Genomic DNA, 17,601 nt, shown 5'->3' on the forward strand with positions numbered 1-17,601 from the left:
AATCGGGCTAAATCGATCGGTAACAACGACTGTGGAAAGGTGGCACGCCGCTAAAAACGTCGACTTTCTCGAGAGACTTCTGATTGGATGCCAAAAGGAATTCTTCGAATATCGGTATGGAAGAATGAGGTCCGATACGGGGTAATTGGAAAACTGGGAAAGTAGATTTTGCTCTATTAAACTGGCATCAACGTTCGAGTGTCCGAGACCACCTGTGTGTCTTGTTACGGCGCCATCTTAAGTGGAACGCGAATTCATCAGTTTCTAATCCTACCCAGTTCGTTAAAATATCCTTTCCGTCCATTGTCAACTATTCCAGACAAGAAGTAAACGGTTCGTTTTCAATTTTCAAAATTTATTTGCATTCGTCCAGATATGTACTCAATTTCGTTCGAAAACCAGACCTAACCAAAGACGTTTCGTCAGACACCTTAATCGCGGAATTTGCCATTCTCCATCAAAAGTTCAATCCGACCGTGTTCGGTCGCGAGACGCTCGATAATTTTCCGTGGCGATCCCCCGCCATCGTTTCCAGCGACCAGCGCGATTAATAACCCCGCGGAGATGTCGTTGATCCGAGACGAGCATCGTGTCGAAACCGCGACGCTGTTAGGTATGTTAATCGTCACCGAGCATTGTGTGGAAAGTCGGGCCAGTTCGCGCGTGCACGCTCCTCTCCGCTCCAACACGCCTGTCCCTCGATTCAACGCGCGATCAAACTTAATTACCGATCGCTTATTCCTCCGCGATTCGCGATTCGCGATTCATCGACGATCGCACTAGTGCCTCGTTTCATGACGGAAAATCGGTACCGCCCACGGTCTCGAGCCTTGTTCGGGGTAGCTAAAACCATTTTTAATTGCAAAAACATAGCAAGCTTGAATTCCTGTTGCTAAAATCTGAACTTGAAACGAGACTCCGGCGTATCGTGGACGGTTGCTGGCGTCTCGGGGGCTCGTGTTTCTAATCCGAGAGCGCAAACGCCGCCCTAGGGAGCGCAGCTTACCTGTCCGTTTCCACGAGATAACGCGGCTCTAGTCGCAGCCACGCGATAACGGACGACAGATAAGCGCCGTGGTACCTAAACAGATTGAATCGTGGCCGAGCGGGGAAAACTTGCACGCGGGTTATCTCGCGTTTATCGGGCCGACCGTTTCCCGGATTAAAATCTGAGGCGGGCCGTGGCTGGCCTGTTGGCTCCGGAGGAACAACTCTCTTGACGCCTGAGAAAATTATGCTCCGGCGAACACGAGCGCTAATTAACGCATCGCGCGCCAAGAAGTGTCTTTAACGCGAGCTACTCGGCAATTTCGCGGCACCGTTTCTAAAAATTTACGAACGTTTACAATTTTAATTCCCTCCGTTTCTTTCGTTCATTCGGTCCGTGTTGCCTTAAATATGAAACTTAAACCGAGTTATGAAGCATAATTCCAAGTCAATTTCGAGTATAATACAACCATTCGCGTAAGAAATTCAAAGTGTGGATGTATAGAACGAACCATGATAGAATAGCTACGAATCTAGTGCACGAACTTCTAAAGTTGGCATTTGGAATCTTTTCAAACACACAAAAGGTGTATTCAAAGTTCGTTCATGGTCCTCCATCTCGATGCTTGTGTTCGTCACGCTGTTCAAGTAGGTCTACAGGGAAGGGTGTGTACTAAAACCAATCAGGTCGACAATTTTTGTTATCAGTAGGCAATTTTTGCACCATAATTCAACGACTCCATGTTATTGCTAGAAGAAGCGTTTTGCCAACCATTGACCGCCATTTTGACAAAAAATGTCGCTTCGTCCGTCCTCTTTTCCCTATTCGCGTGCGGAGGAACTGTCTGTACCGTTTTCACAGCCGATTTCTATGGTACAGTTAGGGAGTCTTAGGCCTGCACGGACGGCTGAGAGTGCTCGATTCAATCGCGCGTAACTGAACGTCCGCGGTTTTGTTTCTCGCGGACCGTCACGAGGCGTAATTCCATCGTCGAAGACGCCGGAGATGACAGTGATCGAACTGTCGGGACGATTCGTTGTCGACGACGGCGCTGAAACGATGCATACTGATCGTGGACGGGCAAAATGTTCATCCGAGTACGCGTTTCGAGTAAAAAATAAATATCACTCCTGAGACAGAATTTAGAAGAAGTCTAGAAAACACGTTCAGAGTTTACTTAGTAACGTCCAATTAAAATTTTGTCAATAAAAACTTTCAGCGTTAATAACACTTTTTCCTCCGATTTCTCAACCTTTTTGCCACAAGAAACGTACTGTTACACGCGGTGTACGATTCAGGTCGTGACTCACCGTGCAAGAATCGATAATTGCCACGAACGGATCGATTTTTAATCGAAGATATCCCCGCTAGTGATCGTTGCTGACACAGCACGCGTCGATCGGTTGTTTTCGGCGTTCGTTTCGAAGATTTTGTTATCGGTCGGCGTGGCTGGCTCAATGGAGGGCGTCGTGTGGGTGGAGGCGGGGTTTGCGGCTTTCGAAAGGAAGCCTCTAATTTCCGGAGCACTGGTCGCTTCATTATATTTAGTCGATTAGCTTGGACCACACAGACGCACGCCAGTCGTCGGTCCGAGACGCTGATAAGAGCACGGCCCCTATCAGCGGACGGAATTAAACGTGGAGAGGAGCTAAGAAAAGACTACACGCGCTCGTGATTCCACGGAACTTCTTTCGAGTTCTCCCGGGACACATCGTGCCCCTTTTAGAACGCAATCTGTCTCGTCCACGCGATGACCGATTGCCTGTTGACGCGCCACCGTTTACCCCATTTTGTAAGAAATATATCTGCGTGCGTAACCGTGCTCGAACTTAGATTATTTTCTATTGTACGTAGGTACATGGGTATTAGGAACAATCAACAATTCTATTCGTTTCTATTACGATTCGCGAAAGGTAAAGATGTCCCAGAAAAAATTGTTACGTATCGAGTAACCATCGAAATCGATCTGTGCAATAATTTCGAAGCTTACGTATAGTTTATTCGTCCCACCCCGTATAACGGTATTCGCGAAACCTCCGATTATCCAGTATAAAAAATATTTTCAATTCGATCGACCGTAGACATAATTAAACGTTTTAGTGTCAAAGGGAATGATGAAAGAATTAAATCTTTAAAAAAGTGATTACATAAATACATTTTTATCTTCAATTAACACGAGTAATCGAGGTTTATATTCTATTTTCGTTCGTTTCGAGCAGAGTAATTGGTCCCCGGAGAGGTTATGTCTGCGCAGAACTCGTTTGACTTGTTGTTACGTGATAATAACGCAGACGAAAATAAAATAACGTCAGCGAAAGAAATAATATCAAAAATTACGAGTGAAATACTTGACAAAATTATTAAATAATTTCGCGAGGGCTTCTATACTGCATTTTTTTCTCTTTTATCCGCCATTACCGCGAATAATCGACGAAGCTGCTGCGTTACTAAGAATTATGTCATACTCGCGTTCGCCGTGGGGCAAGATTCGGTAAACCTTTATTCGTTTTTAGGTACGGCGTACGTAGGCGTTTACGGTCGAATAATTGCACGGTACGTAGGTTAAGGAGTCGTCGGGACGAGCCAGATCGATTGACTTCGCGAGAAGTTCCAGGATGACTGGTCCGATCGTGGTTGCGAAACGCGACCATGCACCTGTATGCACTTGCTGCGTGACCACAAGTGCTCCCATCCTTTCGTCGCGAACCGTAGACCCGAGATCCACAAAAGGGACCAGGGAAGCCGCACGAAACCTGTCGTCCAGGGCCGCATCCATCATTAACCCCCTACTGCACGAATCCCCAAAGCGTGGGCCCCATCAAATATTAATAATATAAAAAATGGCGCGGCAATATTTCTTGTTCAACCCCGCCTCCCTCTAAGCTATCACGATCGAGCGAATCGCGAAAATTTACCATTCTCGAAAGTGGGCCCATAAAAAATTGAAAAGCTATTTTAGCTCCCCAAATAAAAAATTATTTCTGAATTATTAATACTCGCTTTGAATAACAAATGGGCAAATTTAAAAGGTTCTCGAGGGATAGGAAAAATAGTTGGCTTCGGGGCCCGATTAGGTTAGGTCCGCCATTGCTGTCGTCTCGGGGCAACGCGCTATTGAAATACCGACGCCCCAGCAACCGTTCCACCCCGGGGAATCTCCTGCGGCTCCTTTTCGACGAAAAACGTAAAAGAAAAGAAGAGGGGCCCCGAAAACCCGATCCCGCGACGATGCATTTCGAGGCACAGTGTCCTGACCTCGAAACCATACGCGCCGTGGTGATCTCACAACGTCAGCTGTGACTCACTTTCTCGTTGCCACCGAAAACTGTTCGTTCCCGCTCCGTTCGTGGAATTAATGAGAATTTTATTCCGCGCGGACCCCACGCACACCTGGTCGGCCACGAGAAAGAAACGGGAAATTCATCTTTCCATCCGATGGTTATCTATCCTCAACTTTCGTTAGTATGTTACCAGAGCTTTGCTCCATAACCTCTTTTTCCCCCCATAGACCTCTTTGGCAGTCTAATGGGACTTACGGACCCTTTCGACGCCATATTCCTCAGAATAACATTTTAAGTTTCTGTTGTTTTTAAATTTACAAAACGAGACTAAAAGGACACCAAAATGTCTTCTAAAATTAGTACATCGATAGAGCTTTGCTTGAACTCTAATGTTAATTATTAAAATTAAGATTACCGTGTGGATCAAACAGTGGCATTGAATTAAATATCGCGTAATAATAGTACGCCTCTATGGCGTCACCGTGCCGATAGATCTCTGCTTGAACTGCATTGCCTCTATTGACTATCGAAATTAAGGTTAATTCCACACGAATAGAGACGTCCATGTGGATGATCAAACAGTCGCGTTGGGATTAAATATCGCGCAATAACAATTGTACATCGACGGTGGTGTTAATACATCGATAGAACTTTGCTTGAACTTTGGTACCCTCTATTGACTATCGAAACTTCGATCTATTCGATATAAAACACGAACGTGTTTTATTTATATACTTGACAAAGATGAACTCGTGCAAACAGTTAACCTGTTTGACTTTGTATTGTATCAAATTATATTTGTGAGAGTTACTGCAACCGATTGCATTCAAACATTTACACATCAGACTATCTAAATCTTGCTATCTAGTCGCAAACATTTTCATAATGGATCGTTTCGATCCACTCTTTTGTGTACAACCGTATGGATTACACAAAGAATTAGAGATTTTACTGGAATAATGGCGATTGATTAAACAATCGAACTTTTAAATCGTTATCTCTTCTAGCAGCAGATAAACATTTATCCTTTGATCGTTGTTCGACATTTTTATCTGGACAAGAATTTCGAATTATTGTTGTTATCTTGATGTACTTAATATTATACTTTACGTTCATATTTTACATAACGTTTCGTATAGGAAGTAAAATATACTTCCGGACCAACCTGTGTACATAAACGGTTAAAAGGCGAGGTGCAGCCATGACACTGTCGTGAAACCTAACCTAAATTTTTATGAACTATGGTCATAACTTCGAGGATGGTGTACAAAGTAATAAAAACTGGTCGTAGAAACATTTGATCTGTCTGGCCTTCTTCTCCAGTTATAGCCGTGTTTAGTATTTTCAATCATTCTCGTTTGAAGCCGAGGTAGCGTAATTGATTCCACTTATAGTCATTTGCAACGAGCGTTTCTTATCTACTCCTCCGTTCTGCTAGCTATTTGCGAACGCTTGTATCTTTCCTTGCATAATATTTCGCGTCAAGTTTTTTCGATAAGGGTAATCGTTACGAGAATTTCTGACAGCACCTTCCGCGAATACGTGTGAATCACTGATACGTCGCCAAAACGATAATAACAGCGGAAACAATGTTCGTCGGAAGGAACGATTAATTCGAACTTGCTTTCCTATTTTAAAAGTCTGACTCTCGAATGGAAAATTGTCGCCTGGTGTACTGAAAGGTTAAGAAGTTAAGATAAAGAAAGTCAGCGAAAGAGATACGAAATAGTAAAAAGCAATTAGTCTTGCGCAAGTACGGTGTAAAGGATTATCCATGAAGATTAAGATACGTATTTATGAAATGAAGAATTGTAGCTGGAAATATGGAATTAATATGTTCGCGAGAAACAGCATCTAAGTGCGACCGTTTGGCGGGAAATTTGAAAAACAAATCATCTTCGTTGCATCTTGTGTCGGATTCAATATTTCAATGAAAAAGCAAGACGAACGTATTCGCGCCTCCGATCGCTTTGTTATTCGATAATTGATCTTACGCAACCGTTCCTTTCCCCCGACGAATCTTTATCGACCGCGAGTCAATTTTTATCCATACTCCATAAAACTTTCTCTTTTTCTCGGATGCCACCTCGATCGGGCCATTGCAAGCGTGCTGGCTCCTAATAGACCGACGATGAACATTTCATTCGAATAATATACGACGAACGAAAACACCGAGCGACAAGTAGCAATCGGTGATCAATTGTCAACTGTCAGTTGCCACATCTGCCTTACAAATCTCGCCTCGTCAGATTCCTTTTCATTTGCCCCTTCGAACAAGAACTTACAGTGATGATTCTTAAAATGAACATCGATCAAGTTTGACATATCCATGGCGTTCAACAAAGGTGAAATTCGACACCAGCAAATATTAATACACAGTTGTTCACCTTTATACAAACGTTCAACTTACGAATCACGTCTGGGTTCATTTTAAGAATCATGTATACCATAACGGTATCCAGTAGAAAACCAACGTCTCCAGTGATTTGTGGTCCATCGAAAAAGGTGCAATTGGTCTTTCAAGTTGCAGTTCCGAGGGATACTGAGATTTCGAAAGCAAAGCGGCGAAACTCGTGGAATTACGGGCTTCCACGGTCCCGTGGCCGCGTAGCCAGATAAACCGTCAGATAATCTTGGGGAATTAAGAGTCAGCGAGTGCGTGTGAAACGCGTCCGCGGTAAAAACTGGTTTAATCGCGACGAGATGAGCGTGTTCCCGCGCGAGAGGAAAGATCTGGAGGCGGTGTGCTCGAAATTGGGGAGCCTGCGGTCCGCCGCGACGCTCAGCCGAAAGGCCAACGGACGGACTTCCTACTCCGTGCGGGCACATCGGCTATTAACTTGGCAGGTTTCTGAGAATGGATGTCCCAGACGCGACTGGTAGGACTGGTGTCCGCCCCCCGACCCTCCGCCTCTATTCTTACCCGCGCGACAGCCCAGACTCCGGCAGACCCGCGTACGTACCGAGACAAACGTACCAGTAGTTGGCATTGACGGAGCAAGAGGTTGGAAATGGGATGAATTTATCATTAAAGATCGAGAATAGTCCGCGACGGTGCATTATTCCTACCGAACCGTCTACGAGAACCATATTCGATAACTGAATCGTTTACGAGCAATCGACTCCATTTTCTTAACTTCGTACAGTTTAAAAATGATAAATGTGAGAGGGTGACACACGCGTCTGATTCAAGCTAAAAGATAAGAGCGAATAAAATTGTTGCAAGTCAAACATAGTTAAGTCTGACAAGTTGCAGGACGATCGAGACTGGTGTCCTGCATCTTGAAAGGCGAGGAAACGAAACCTGGCGGCTCTAATCTCACTAATGTGAGCGTCGTGGAAGAAAAGACGGAACAAGCAAGAAACTGTTAATCCTTAAGAGGCAAATGTCGTTGCAACTTGAAAGGCATCGGTGCACGATGTAGAACATTGCCCAACTTTGTCAGATACAATTCGAAAGTGGTGCCAATTGGGCAGTCAAGATCGGGAATTGACCCAATACATCTTGTATACTACGTAAACTCGAGGACCTTTTTGTTACGAGTTGTTTATAAAATATTCATTCTAACGTGCCTTATCACGTTCATTGAGGAATCAATGATAGTTTCGTGAGTTTGTCGATACAAGTTATCTACAAATTGAAGGTTCGAGGAAGACATTACAGAAATTTGAATGGAGATATCTCGAAGCAGCTCCGTGGAATTATCGCTTCGAGGCCATCCTCTACAAACTCGACGAAGATTATCTGTCTCCTCGGTTACGGATCCTGGAAGTTCGTGATTGCACGATGTTTATCGTGAAAGTTTTAACGAGCAGAAATGAAAAAAATAAACAACTTTAATCTGTTAATCGAGGAAGACTAGTTTTTAATTAAAAATGCCTTTGGATCGAGCAAGAAGATTCGAATCAATGAACGTTTTAAGTAACAATAATACTAGTAGCACCCCTGTGGGTCCGGGGTTAGAATAGACCCAACGTAATTCCTGCGTGTCGTAAAAGGCGACTAAAAGGAACAGGAAACCCGTGGAAATTATAAATAAATTAGATCATATTTGTATTTTCGAGACCAACGGTTTGCTCATTTTTAATCGTAGATTCACGTGGAGTTTCAGTCTGAGAGAAGGCCCAGTTAACAGGTTTTTAAACGTAGTCGCCTCGAAGCAGCTCGGTGCAATTATCGCTTCGAGGCGATCCTCTTCAAACACACCGAAGATTATCCGACTCCTCGGCTGTGGACTCTGAAAGTTTGTAATTTCACGAGGTACATTTCTAAAACCAGAGGCAGAAAATTATAAAACCAAGGTGTTTTACCGCTAACAGAATCCACAGCCCAGTTTTAATTCCACGAAAGCGTACATATTTTTTTTGTCCTACTCTTTCTATTTTGGTTTATCTTTCTTTATCTCCGCCAAAGCACAAGATTAACAGCTCGAGCGATAGAACAATACGATTATATCTGCAAAGTTACTTTATCACGCGATATTTATTAATTGTCCAGCATATATTTTTCCAGAATCACCTAGGTTGAAACTGTCTGATTTTTTGGTTTTTACGCAGCGACTGAACTCGTTAAATAAAATAAGCGAAAAATGGATAAAAAAAGATCCCATGACCGAACGCAAAGCGAATCGCGCGCACCGTGGCCGCCCTTATCGGGCGTAACTTATCGAGATTCGTAGAAAGATAACGGGTGACCTATAATAACAGCCGCGAAGTATCGGTATCGCGTCAGAAATCGCGTGGGACCTCGAATCGCCGCCCGGAATCGAACTTCCAAACGCTGTCTGTCGATGATTACGTAACGCCTTCGAACACGTCGAGCGTGTTTCGAAACGGTCGCTGAAATTTCCACGCTCCCCTAATCGCCGCGTTTCATTCATAATCCGCGCGCTCGGACGGCAATTAAATAACGCAGCGGTGCACAACCTTTACACGCTAGTTTGCCAAACGAATCAAACAATTTTCTGCGCGCCAATTTTCTAATACAAACAAAAATTAAATAACATACTTCGATTCAATATCAATGTACAATATATAAAAAAAAATTAATTTTCCCTCCGTATATTTTTCGCGCGTCCAAACGGTGCAACATTCATTCGAACCAATTTTATCTAAAGCTGTTATTTACGGAGTTATCGATGTTCGAAGTTTGTGTGTTTGTGATTTCCCTGTAACTCCTGTCGTTTTCGTTCAATCCTGATGAAATTTTGATTAGTTGCTCTTCAAGGCCCGACGAAAAGTATAGGCTACTTGATTTGAGTCCACTCTGTGTGCTATGAAGCCCTGACAAATAAATAGAAGCAAAAAATAGCCCGCGGGCCGGACTTTGTGCACCTCTGAAATAACGAGCGTTCGAAGCACGACGAACAGAGACAGAGAAAGGAAAAAGAAGGATAAACCCCTCGAGCAGGAAGTCGCAGAAACTGGATCCCCGATCGCGGTTACGCCGCGAGATAGAAAGAAAATCTCTTACGACGTACTCTATGGAGGGGACCCAGGGCAGAGGGTGGGCCAGTTCGGACAAGATAACTGGCTCGCGGCGAAAGAATAAAGTGAATGGTTTAATTTGTGCAACTGGTCCCGATCGGTTCGCAATCTGTCACGTGCTGTCTCGTTCCATTGATTGCGACATAATTCACCGCGGAAAAGCGTTTCCAGCTCGAACGACAGGTTTCCCGCGCGATACAACGCCGTTATCTCGAGGGGTTATCTACCTCCGCGACGAAAAAGATTCGATTTCTTTTACCGTAGGCTATTAAGCCGCTAATGGTCAAGCAACGTATAAACATTAGCGCAAACTGTCTAATAACTGTCGCGTTAAAAAAAAAAATCTCAAATTTTCCAAACGCAACGAGGCAATAATCACTGATGTATTTTAACGTCGATGGTAGCTAATGGGTCTAAAACAGCATTTCCCAATATCTCTCTGACAAATAGAGTTATTCAGCTTCCTGTTCGGTGGCATTCGTTAGGCGAGGAGACGCGAAAAGGGCCCAGAGAAACGTGCTAAGTGACGCGTTTTATCGTCTAATGGGATTGTGACGTTGACTTTACCGGAATATGTAAAACAGCGGTTACCTTCCCCGTTACCCAGCCAAGTAATGTAAAATAATATTTTCTGCGAGCCAAATAAAATTCATGTTCCCCGTCGATTCGACGCCGACAAGGACGCGGAATCCTTTCCCGAGCGAAGAAAACGCGCGACGAACGACAGCGTCGCGTGAGGCTTGATTCATCGACTGGCAACGGCCCCGACGGGTACCGTACGCTGTATTTTCAATGAAGCTGATAGTTCCTGTCGATGACGCGCGCCGTGAACGCATCCATTAAAAATACGATCCGGTGTGGGTCGGTTGTCACTCGCATACTCGACACGTCGAGCAAAGCAAGACAGGAGTCTTGCAATTTCTCGATACTACGCCACGCTGCGGTCGGAGACATTTCTTGTCAAGTACCCGAACACTTTCAAGGTTCGCATTCAGGCTCGAGCGGTTGAAAAAAGATCATAAAAATGGCGCATCAATTTTTCTCTAGATCGTATCGTTATTTGACTATAATCTTCTTTGGAGATAAATCTTTTTATCCAGATACAAAATTTCACAGATAACCATCTGTGTTTCTGTCGTCCCGTACACACTGCTACCATTGTCTGTTGTTTTTACGCGATGGCGTTCCTCGTACTCGAGACTAAACAGCACGTGCTGCACACATTTTCCATTCGTTTCGATCTTCTTAATTTATCGACCACTTTGTTTTGTTTCATTTCACGGAATAAATTCTTAGATGGAATTTTCATTTGGTGCCCATCTTTAACCCTTAAGTGGACTCTCGATCTTAGTTTAGTTGTGGGGCCCATGTGAATTCATAAAGTCATCTTTCTCTTCCACTTACCATGCAACAGATTCTTTAAAATGTCGATTATTTTATAGCGTAATAAGTTTAGAAATACATGAAGATATTACAAATTTGAAAACTAAAGTAGGTGAGATTAATTTATCGAACGATTCAGTAGCGGATTGAAGGAGTGTTCGTGGATTATGAAAGGTGAGGTTAGATATCAGTAACAGCATTGTGGCTGCACAGTGCCTCCTATGCATTTTTGTACGTCTCGTTTCATGCTTTTATATTCATGTATTCGTTTCCTCATACTTGTGCCATGAAGGCGTTAAATAAAAATAAATTTATCGGGACGATCGGTGGAGTTAAGGCGGAAACGCATTATTCTCGCATCGCGTGGGCACACGTCGCCCTCAAAAATATAAAAGTCAATTTAAAGTTGATTTTAACTCTCTTTTGCGTGATTTTTTAAAGAAATTATTTACTGTCAAACTAAACAATAAATGGCTGAACCCGCAGAGCCATGGGAATAACGTGATGCGTAAATCCTATAGAATTGTCTTAAGTGAACTTCGCTGGGTTCTCGTCGCGGAACATTATGGCAGTAAAGCAGTGGTTTTCATATTTTTAAAAAGGCGTTTCTCTAAAACAGAGTTGTTTTTAACCGTGTAAACTGCATTGGACAGGTGACTGCTCAGTTAGTTCACACGTCCCTCATTCTCTGTCGAAACACTTTCTTGAACCGTGAATCGAATAAACAATTCAGCGAACGATTAACGAATTATTCATGGAAAGAATACACGTGTACGGCGCTAGACAGTACGAAGTCTCGTAATTACAAACGCGTGCCACTAGTATTTTTGTTCTATAAGTCAATGATTTTTTACCTTCCACAGTTATTCGTGTCGAAGAACTGTGCCAGGTGTTTTCCTCTAACAGTGTGGTGAGCGTGAAAAGGTTAAGAACCACTGTCATACGTGATTTTACAGGTTTCGTGTGTTCACGTAACGTGACGATATGTTTCCGCGTTTAGTGCCTTCCCTCGGAGAGAGGTTATGTCGTAAAGCAAGCCAAGTTATAGCTTCTTGCCGTAAAAAGTTGCGTCCAAGTTATCAACGATTATCTGCATCGATAATCCACGCAACTATAAAGATTCGAAACACGCGTATAGGTGTCGTTTGGAATTCGATTAATTTCGATATCCAGAGAGTCGTATGTGCTTGCGATATTGCGATTCCTCGCTGCGAGTAATCGATACTGCTTGACCGTGCTCGCGGCCCATCGTTGCTCATGATATGGCGCCCCGAGGGTATGTGCCCCGTTTGCCCCCGGGACTAGCCCACGTAATTCCACCGATCGACAGACTTTACGCAACTGGCGCGCAACAAAAGAGTCTCCGACGCGTGAGAAGGAGATTAAAAAAAAAAAAAAAAAAAAATAAAAATCGAAAAAAAAACCAGATCGATGGCTGCCGCCCAGGGTACCAGTCCTTAGAAGGTTAAGAGAAACAAGAACCGCCTAATGGAAAATCGATAAGAACACCTCCAACCTGACCGTTTTTGCCTCGAGAAAGCTGGGGTGGGTTGGGCGCGAAGAGAGAACGCGATTAAACGGCGGAGCGAAGGAAAAAAAAATAAAGATGAAGGAGAGAGAAGTTGATCGGTAACGGAAATAATGACTATCCACACAAACGCGAGCGTTCTGTCACGCTCCAAAAACCAAGCGTCAATTACGCCATTTAATTGGGTGCAACAGGTGGCCGCTGACCGCGGCGGCGTTTCATGCATGCCCCCCTTTTTCGAAATAATAAGTTTCCTGGGAACCTGTCGGACGCGCGTACCGAAAACGGAAGCGGCTGGTTCCACTCCGCGCGTCTACGCGACCAGTTTTCCGTCGTGTCGCTCGCTCCGCTCGTCCAGGGGCAATGTTAAGTCTTCGCGACTCGTCCCTGGAATGAGTCACTTGTCGCGATACTTTCCAGACGATTTTGCGTCGCGACGAGTCCCCCCCTCGAACGTACGGGGCCTCTGACGTAACGGTCGAAGAGCTACTTCGGTACGGTAAATCAAACAAACGTGTACAGGGTGTTCTACAAGTTCCTGGTACAACAGAACTCGGGATTATTCATCGAACAATGAAGGCTACGGTACGACTATTCCAGCAGAAAATGCCTTGGACGCGACTGCAAGATGGAAACAGTCTGCTACGTGTGCAGCCTTTGGGTCAAACTCAGCAACGAGGAAGAACTTAATTAACAGGCATCCAGTGTCTATAAGAGGGAACGTTGAAGCTCCAGTAAAGGAAAGAAACTAGTGGTAATAGTAATTAAGTCAAACAAGTATGTACAGTTCCTGGTACAGCAGAAACCGGGATTAATCATCGAACAATACAGACTACAGATGTTCCAGCAGAACCTGCCTTAGACGCGACTGCAAGCTGGTAACAGTCTGCCATGTGTACAACCTTTGGATCAAGCTCAGCAACGAGGAAGAACTTAATTAACAGGCATCTAGTGGCTACCAGAGGGAATGTTGATGCTTGGCTGAAGACCAGTAAAGGAGACAAACTTAGCAGACCTTACCAAGGAGTCTATGACTAAACGAAACATATCCCTTACATAGAAATCGGTTAAATCTATGATTTGACTACGGATTCTTTGTGTAAGAGCGAACCTGGACGACCGAAGAAACCATCGAGTGAGAACGCGTTTAACGGAAACGACGATCAGGGAGGAGTTTGGGGGAGAAAATTGAATCGAGGCGGCTTAAAGCCTCCAGACGGAAAAATTACAGTGATCTCGCGCTGGAAGTCGAGCGATCTTGAGCGCACGGCAACCCCTCATTACAAATGGCTAGACTCTTCATCGTTTTAGTGTTCCTCTCTTCAGTTTCGAAGCCAGACTCCAATCGTGTAGATTCAGCGTGTCGATTTTTCGAGGTTCGAGAACCAGGGGGTTCGTTTCGTGCTGAATCGGATACTCTTTGAGGCAACGTTTCAATACTAAAAATTCTTTCGCGTATACGTAAATATCCCTAAAAGCTATGTCTGAATTTTATCCAAATCGAACATGCCGCTTTAAAATTTGTCCGATTTGGTACGGAATGACTCAGAGGCAAAACGAAGACGACGAATCATGAACGACGACCGGGGAACGGGAGCCATGCTAATGGCGACCTTGTAGCGGTCGATTTGTAGAAAGTTTTCATACCAATAATCGCGTCCCCGATGATAACGGACGGCGCGCAATCTAAGCGCCATTGGATCAGCCTGTTCGCTCGGTGCGCGATACGCTCAGCATTCCTTTGGTCGTCGAACCCCTCGAATCTGACTGCATTCTTTGCTAATTAAAACTATCGCGAGCCAAAACGAAGTTTAAGCTCTGATGGCGATGCGTTTTAATCTTATAATCCAACAATTCGCCTCGAGTAACTTCGTCCGGTCCCGTTCGGACAGAAAAAGTACCTTTTGCATTAACCGCCAGACGATCGAATCGAAAGATAAGCTCGCGTACCTGGCAAGACAAAAAATCATGCACCTGCTCACACCGTTAACGCGAATATGGTCTCTCTGTAATCACTCGGATCCCTTATAGGGATCCCCGATCGGAATCGTCGTTCTCCATTGTGCTTAAAGCGACCTGGCTACCCTACGAACGTACAATGCTCAGAAACTCTACGTTATTAAGAGTCTATTCCGAACACGATCTTAGGAACCCGGTGATCCTCTTTCAGCCCCGTGAAAACTGTGTGATCCCGTGTTTCCAGTTAGCGAGCAAACCGAGATCGTCCGAAGATCGGATCAGTGACACTCGGCTGACCGCAAACAGACCTTCCGTAAGCGTTCGAAGGAACGGCTGACAGCGCAAATCCACAGCGCCCAACGCTCCCCGTCGACGCTCTCTATTACCGGTCCAAAAGCCATGGGAAACAAGTACGCGAAGATAGTCGATCGAAAGAAACAAACCGACACCTCTCTGTGAAAGGTTGTTCCCGCACGCGAACTATCGTCGGGACGCCGTGCCCACGGCGAGTCGTGGCGCGAGTAAATCGTCAGGAGTGGCTGGAAAAAGCTCGGTCGTACAAAACTCACCGAGCACGGAGAGGCTGAGTCCGGAGCCAGGCCTCGGCGATCTATGCCTGTCTGGGGGCGCCATGGCGTAGCTTGTCGCGGTTACGGGGCGCCTTAATCCAGTGGCAGGCTCGTTTCTTTCATCGCACGGTCACACACACGATCACGCGCGAGCAGGAGGATCGCGGTTCGTCGACACTGGATTAACGCGACTGTGACTGAGTCCCTCGTGTTACCAGGTCTCGCGATGGTCAACGAGACCCTCCTGTTCGTATCAGAGCAACATACGCACTATCCCGACGCCGGGATGTCATTGTACGTGTCGGTGAACTCGCGGAGTGTTTTACGCGCGCATGTACACGGCAAATGCGCTCAACGAGGACGCCGGGGTCGAGTGATCGCAACGCCGAGAACGCTGGTCGGGCACTGACTGCCAGACGAGAGCTCGCCACCTCGGCACCGGTCTACTCGCGTGACGCCTGATTGGCTGATTGTCTGACCGGTCGACTGGCTTGACTGGATAGATGCTGGTTGCCCGACGACTCCGTCCCGTTCCTCACGGTCGTTCTTCCTCGCTGGTTTTCTGTCTGGTAGCGCGCGTATGCGCATGCGCACGAGAGGCGTCTCGGTTTGCCCGTCGAGTCTTCTGCTCTTCGCTGGACGACGCATCTACGCCCTCGTAGACTCATCGGGCCCTGGGCCCTTTCCTCTCACGGGGGAATTTTAATTGTGCCACTGGTGATACAGATCGATTCAAAATACGATACAGTCCATGCAAAGCGATAGAACTTTGAATCGAAATAAAACGAATACCACAATTTAGGTAAATTGATGAAATTATTACAGTAGTCGCCATTTATCGAACGCTAATTTGTGTAATACTTTCGATGAAAAATAGCGTCGCGTCGATAAAAGCGGCTGATAAGGTGCTGTATCACTAGATTATTCTACTTCTAGCGCGGCAACAAGATAGGACCCGGGGATAGAGTAAAATGATTCTAATCACGATGACTGTTTCTATCCAAGGACAGCTTTGCGCCTCTTCGCAGTCTGACATCACCGTTGTTGGACGGTTGGGTCATTGTGTGGATCGCAGGTGGACAACGGGACAGTTGTGCCGTGACGAATGACGCTAACCGATGTTTCGGGGGGCTGTCGAGCCCTCTGCCCTTTTCGAATCGGGACTACGCCCTTGTAACCCACCTGTATTTTCGGGGTCTCGTACCTACGGTCGAAAGGGATCTCCGGCGATGCACAACGACACAAAGCGTGTCACTCTTTCGCTAGAACGCGGCGGCAGAGTCATTTCGATCTAGGCGATCCGTTCGATCCAAGGACAAGAATGTTTGCAACTCTTATCGCGATGACTTCATCGTTGTTGACATAATGCAGTCGTCGCGTAGGTTCAACAACTTGGGAATTGCAGTATATTCCAGGGAGCATTCGTTCCATTCTTCTGCCCTCCGAGGGCAGCTCTCTAGCAACTCCCCCTTTATGGCTCGCTTCTTTTTTGGGACTACTTTTTTTCCACGGTGGAATTTTAATTGTGCTACCGCGGATACAGGTCGATTCAAAATTCGCTGACCAAAGCAGTAACCATTAAATAACGTTCTTTGTTCTCTCTGGATAAAAAAGAAAAATAGTTTTCAAGCGTTCCAAATTATTTGGAATAAATTTTATTCGTAGTAAGAACGGACAACTTTAATATCTGATCTCGAACGCTTACGCCACAGCCACGTTGACTTTAAAAAAGTTGATATCCATAATATATATCGATGTAAATAACTTAAACTGCGTATATTAATTACCGCATAAAATTATCGAGTTATTGCACGTGATATTTCATACGCAGCAACGGGGGCCCCCGTAATCTATCATCTCGCGGAGGTAGATTAAAATCGAAGGGGACAAGTCGAGTGCGTCCCTTGTAAGATTTAATCCAGGTGCGTCGAGCCACGCTAGGAGAACATTTGCAAATCTCCTCGTTCGACTGCGTTTCAACTTTTCTGAATACGATCAGGGTCCGAACGCGACGCAGAAAGCGTAAGTACGCAAGCGTCCAGTGGCTTATGCAACCGACTTATTTAATAAAACAAAGTTACGACCAGTATCGAGCGGTAATAACGCGCTCCGGGGGAATGCTACTGTTGTTCAGCTGTCCAATGCCGAGAAGTTGACGCGGCCGCTCGTTTATCCGCGAGGCGTGAATGCATTTAGATACCACGTGCATGCTAAGTCCCCTCGAAGTCCTTGCACGGCACGCATCAAGAACCAGGACACCTAAACAGTAATCCGCGCGCAGCTCGTAGTCTACAATCCAGTCTCTGTCATTCGATCCCCAGCCAGGCTAATCCAGACTCTGCACGATGGGATGGATTTCCAGAAACGTGGTCCAATTACAGACGATGGGGCTCATCGATATTTTAA

General features: G+C 45.3%; 1 protein-coding gene across 1 annotated transcript in view; it reads right to left on the reverse strand.

Moving 5' to 3' along the window:
• The window catches only part of LOC122394826 (protein TANC2), a 30,664-nt gene extending 14,764 nt beyond the window's left edge, over window positions 1-15,900 (reverse strand). The window contains exon 1 of the mRNA XM_043391968.1: window positions 15,196-15,900. Within this exon, the coding sequence (XP_043247903.1) occupies window positions 15,196-15,259 (64 nt within the window). The 5' untranslated portion in view covers window positions 15,260-15,900. The remainder of the gene's footprint in view (window positions 1-15,195) is intronic.
• Between the last annotated feature and the right edge of the window lie 1,701 nt (window positions 15,901-17,601).

Source organism: Colletes gigas, unplaced genomic scaffold, assembly GCF_013123115.1.
Source record: "Colletes gigas isolate AHSC1104 unplaced genomic scaffold, ASM1312311v1 Colletes_gigas_Sc00004, whole genome shotgun sequence".
In the NCBI taxonomy this organism is placed as follows: Eukaryota; Metazoa; Arthropoda; class Insecta; order Hymenoptera; family Colletidae; genus Colletes; species Colletes gigas.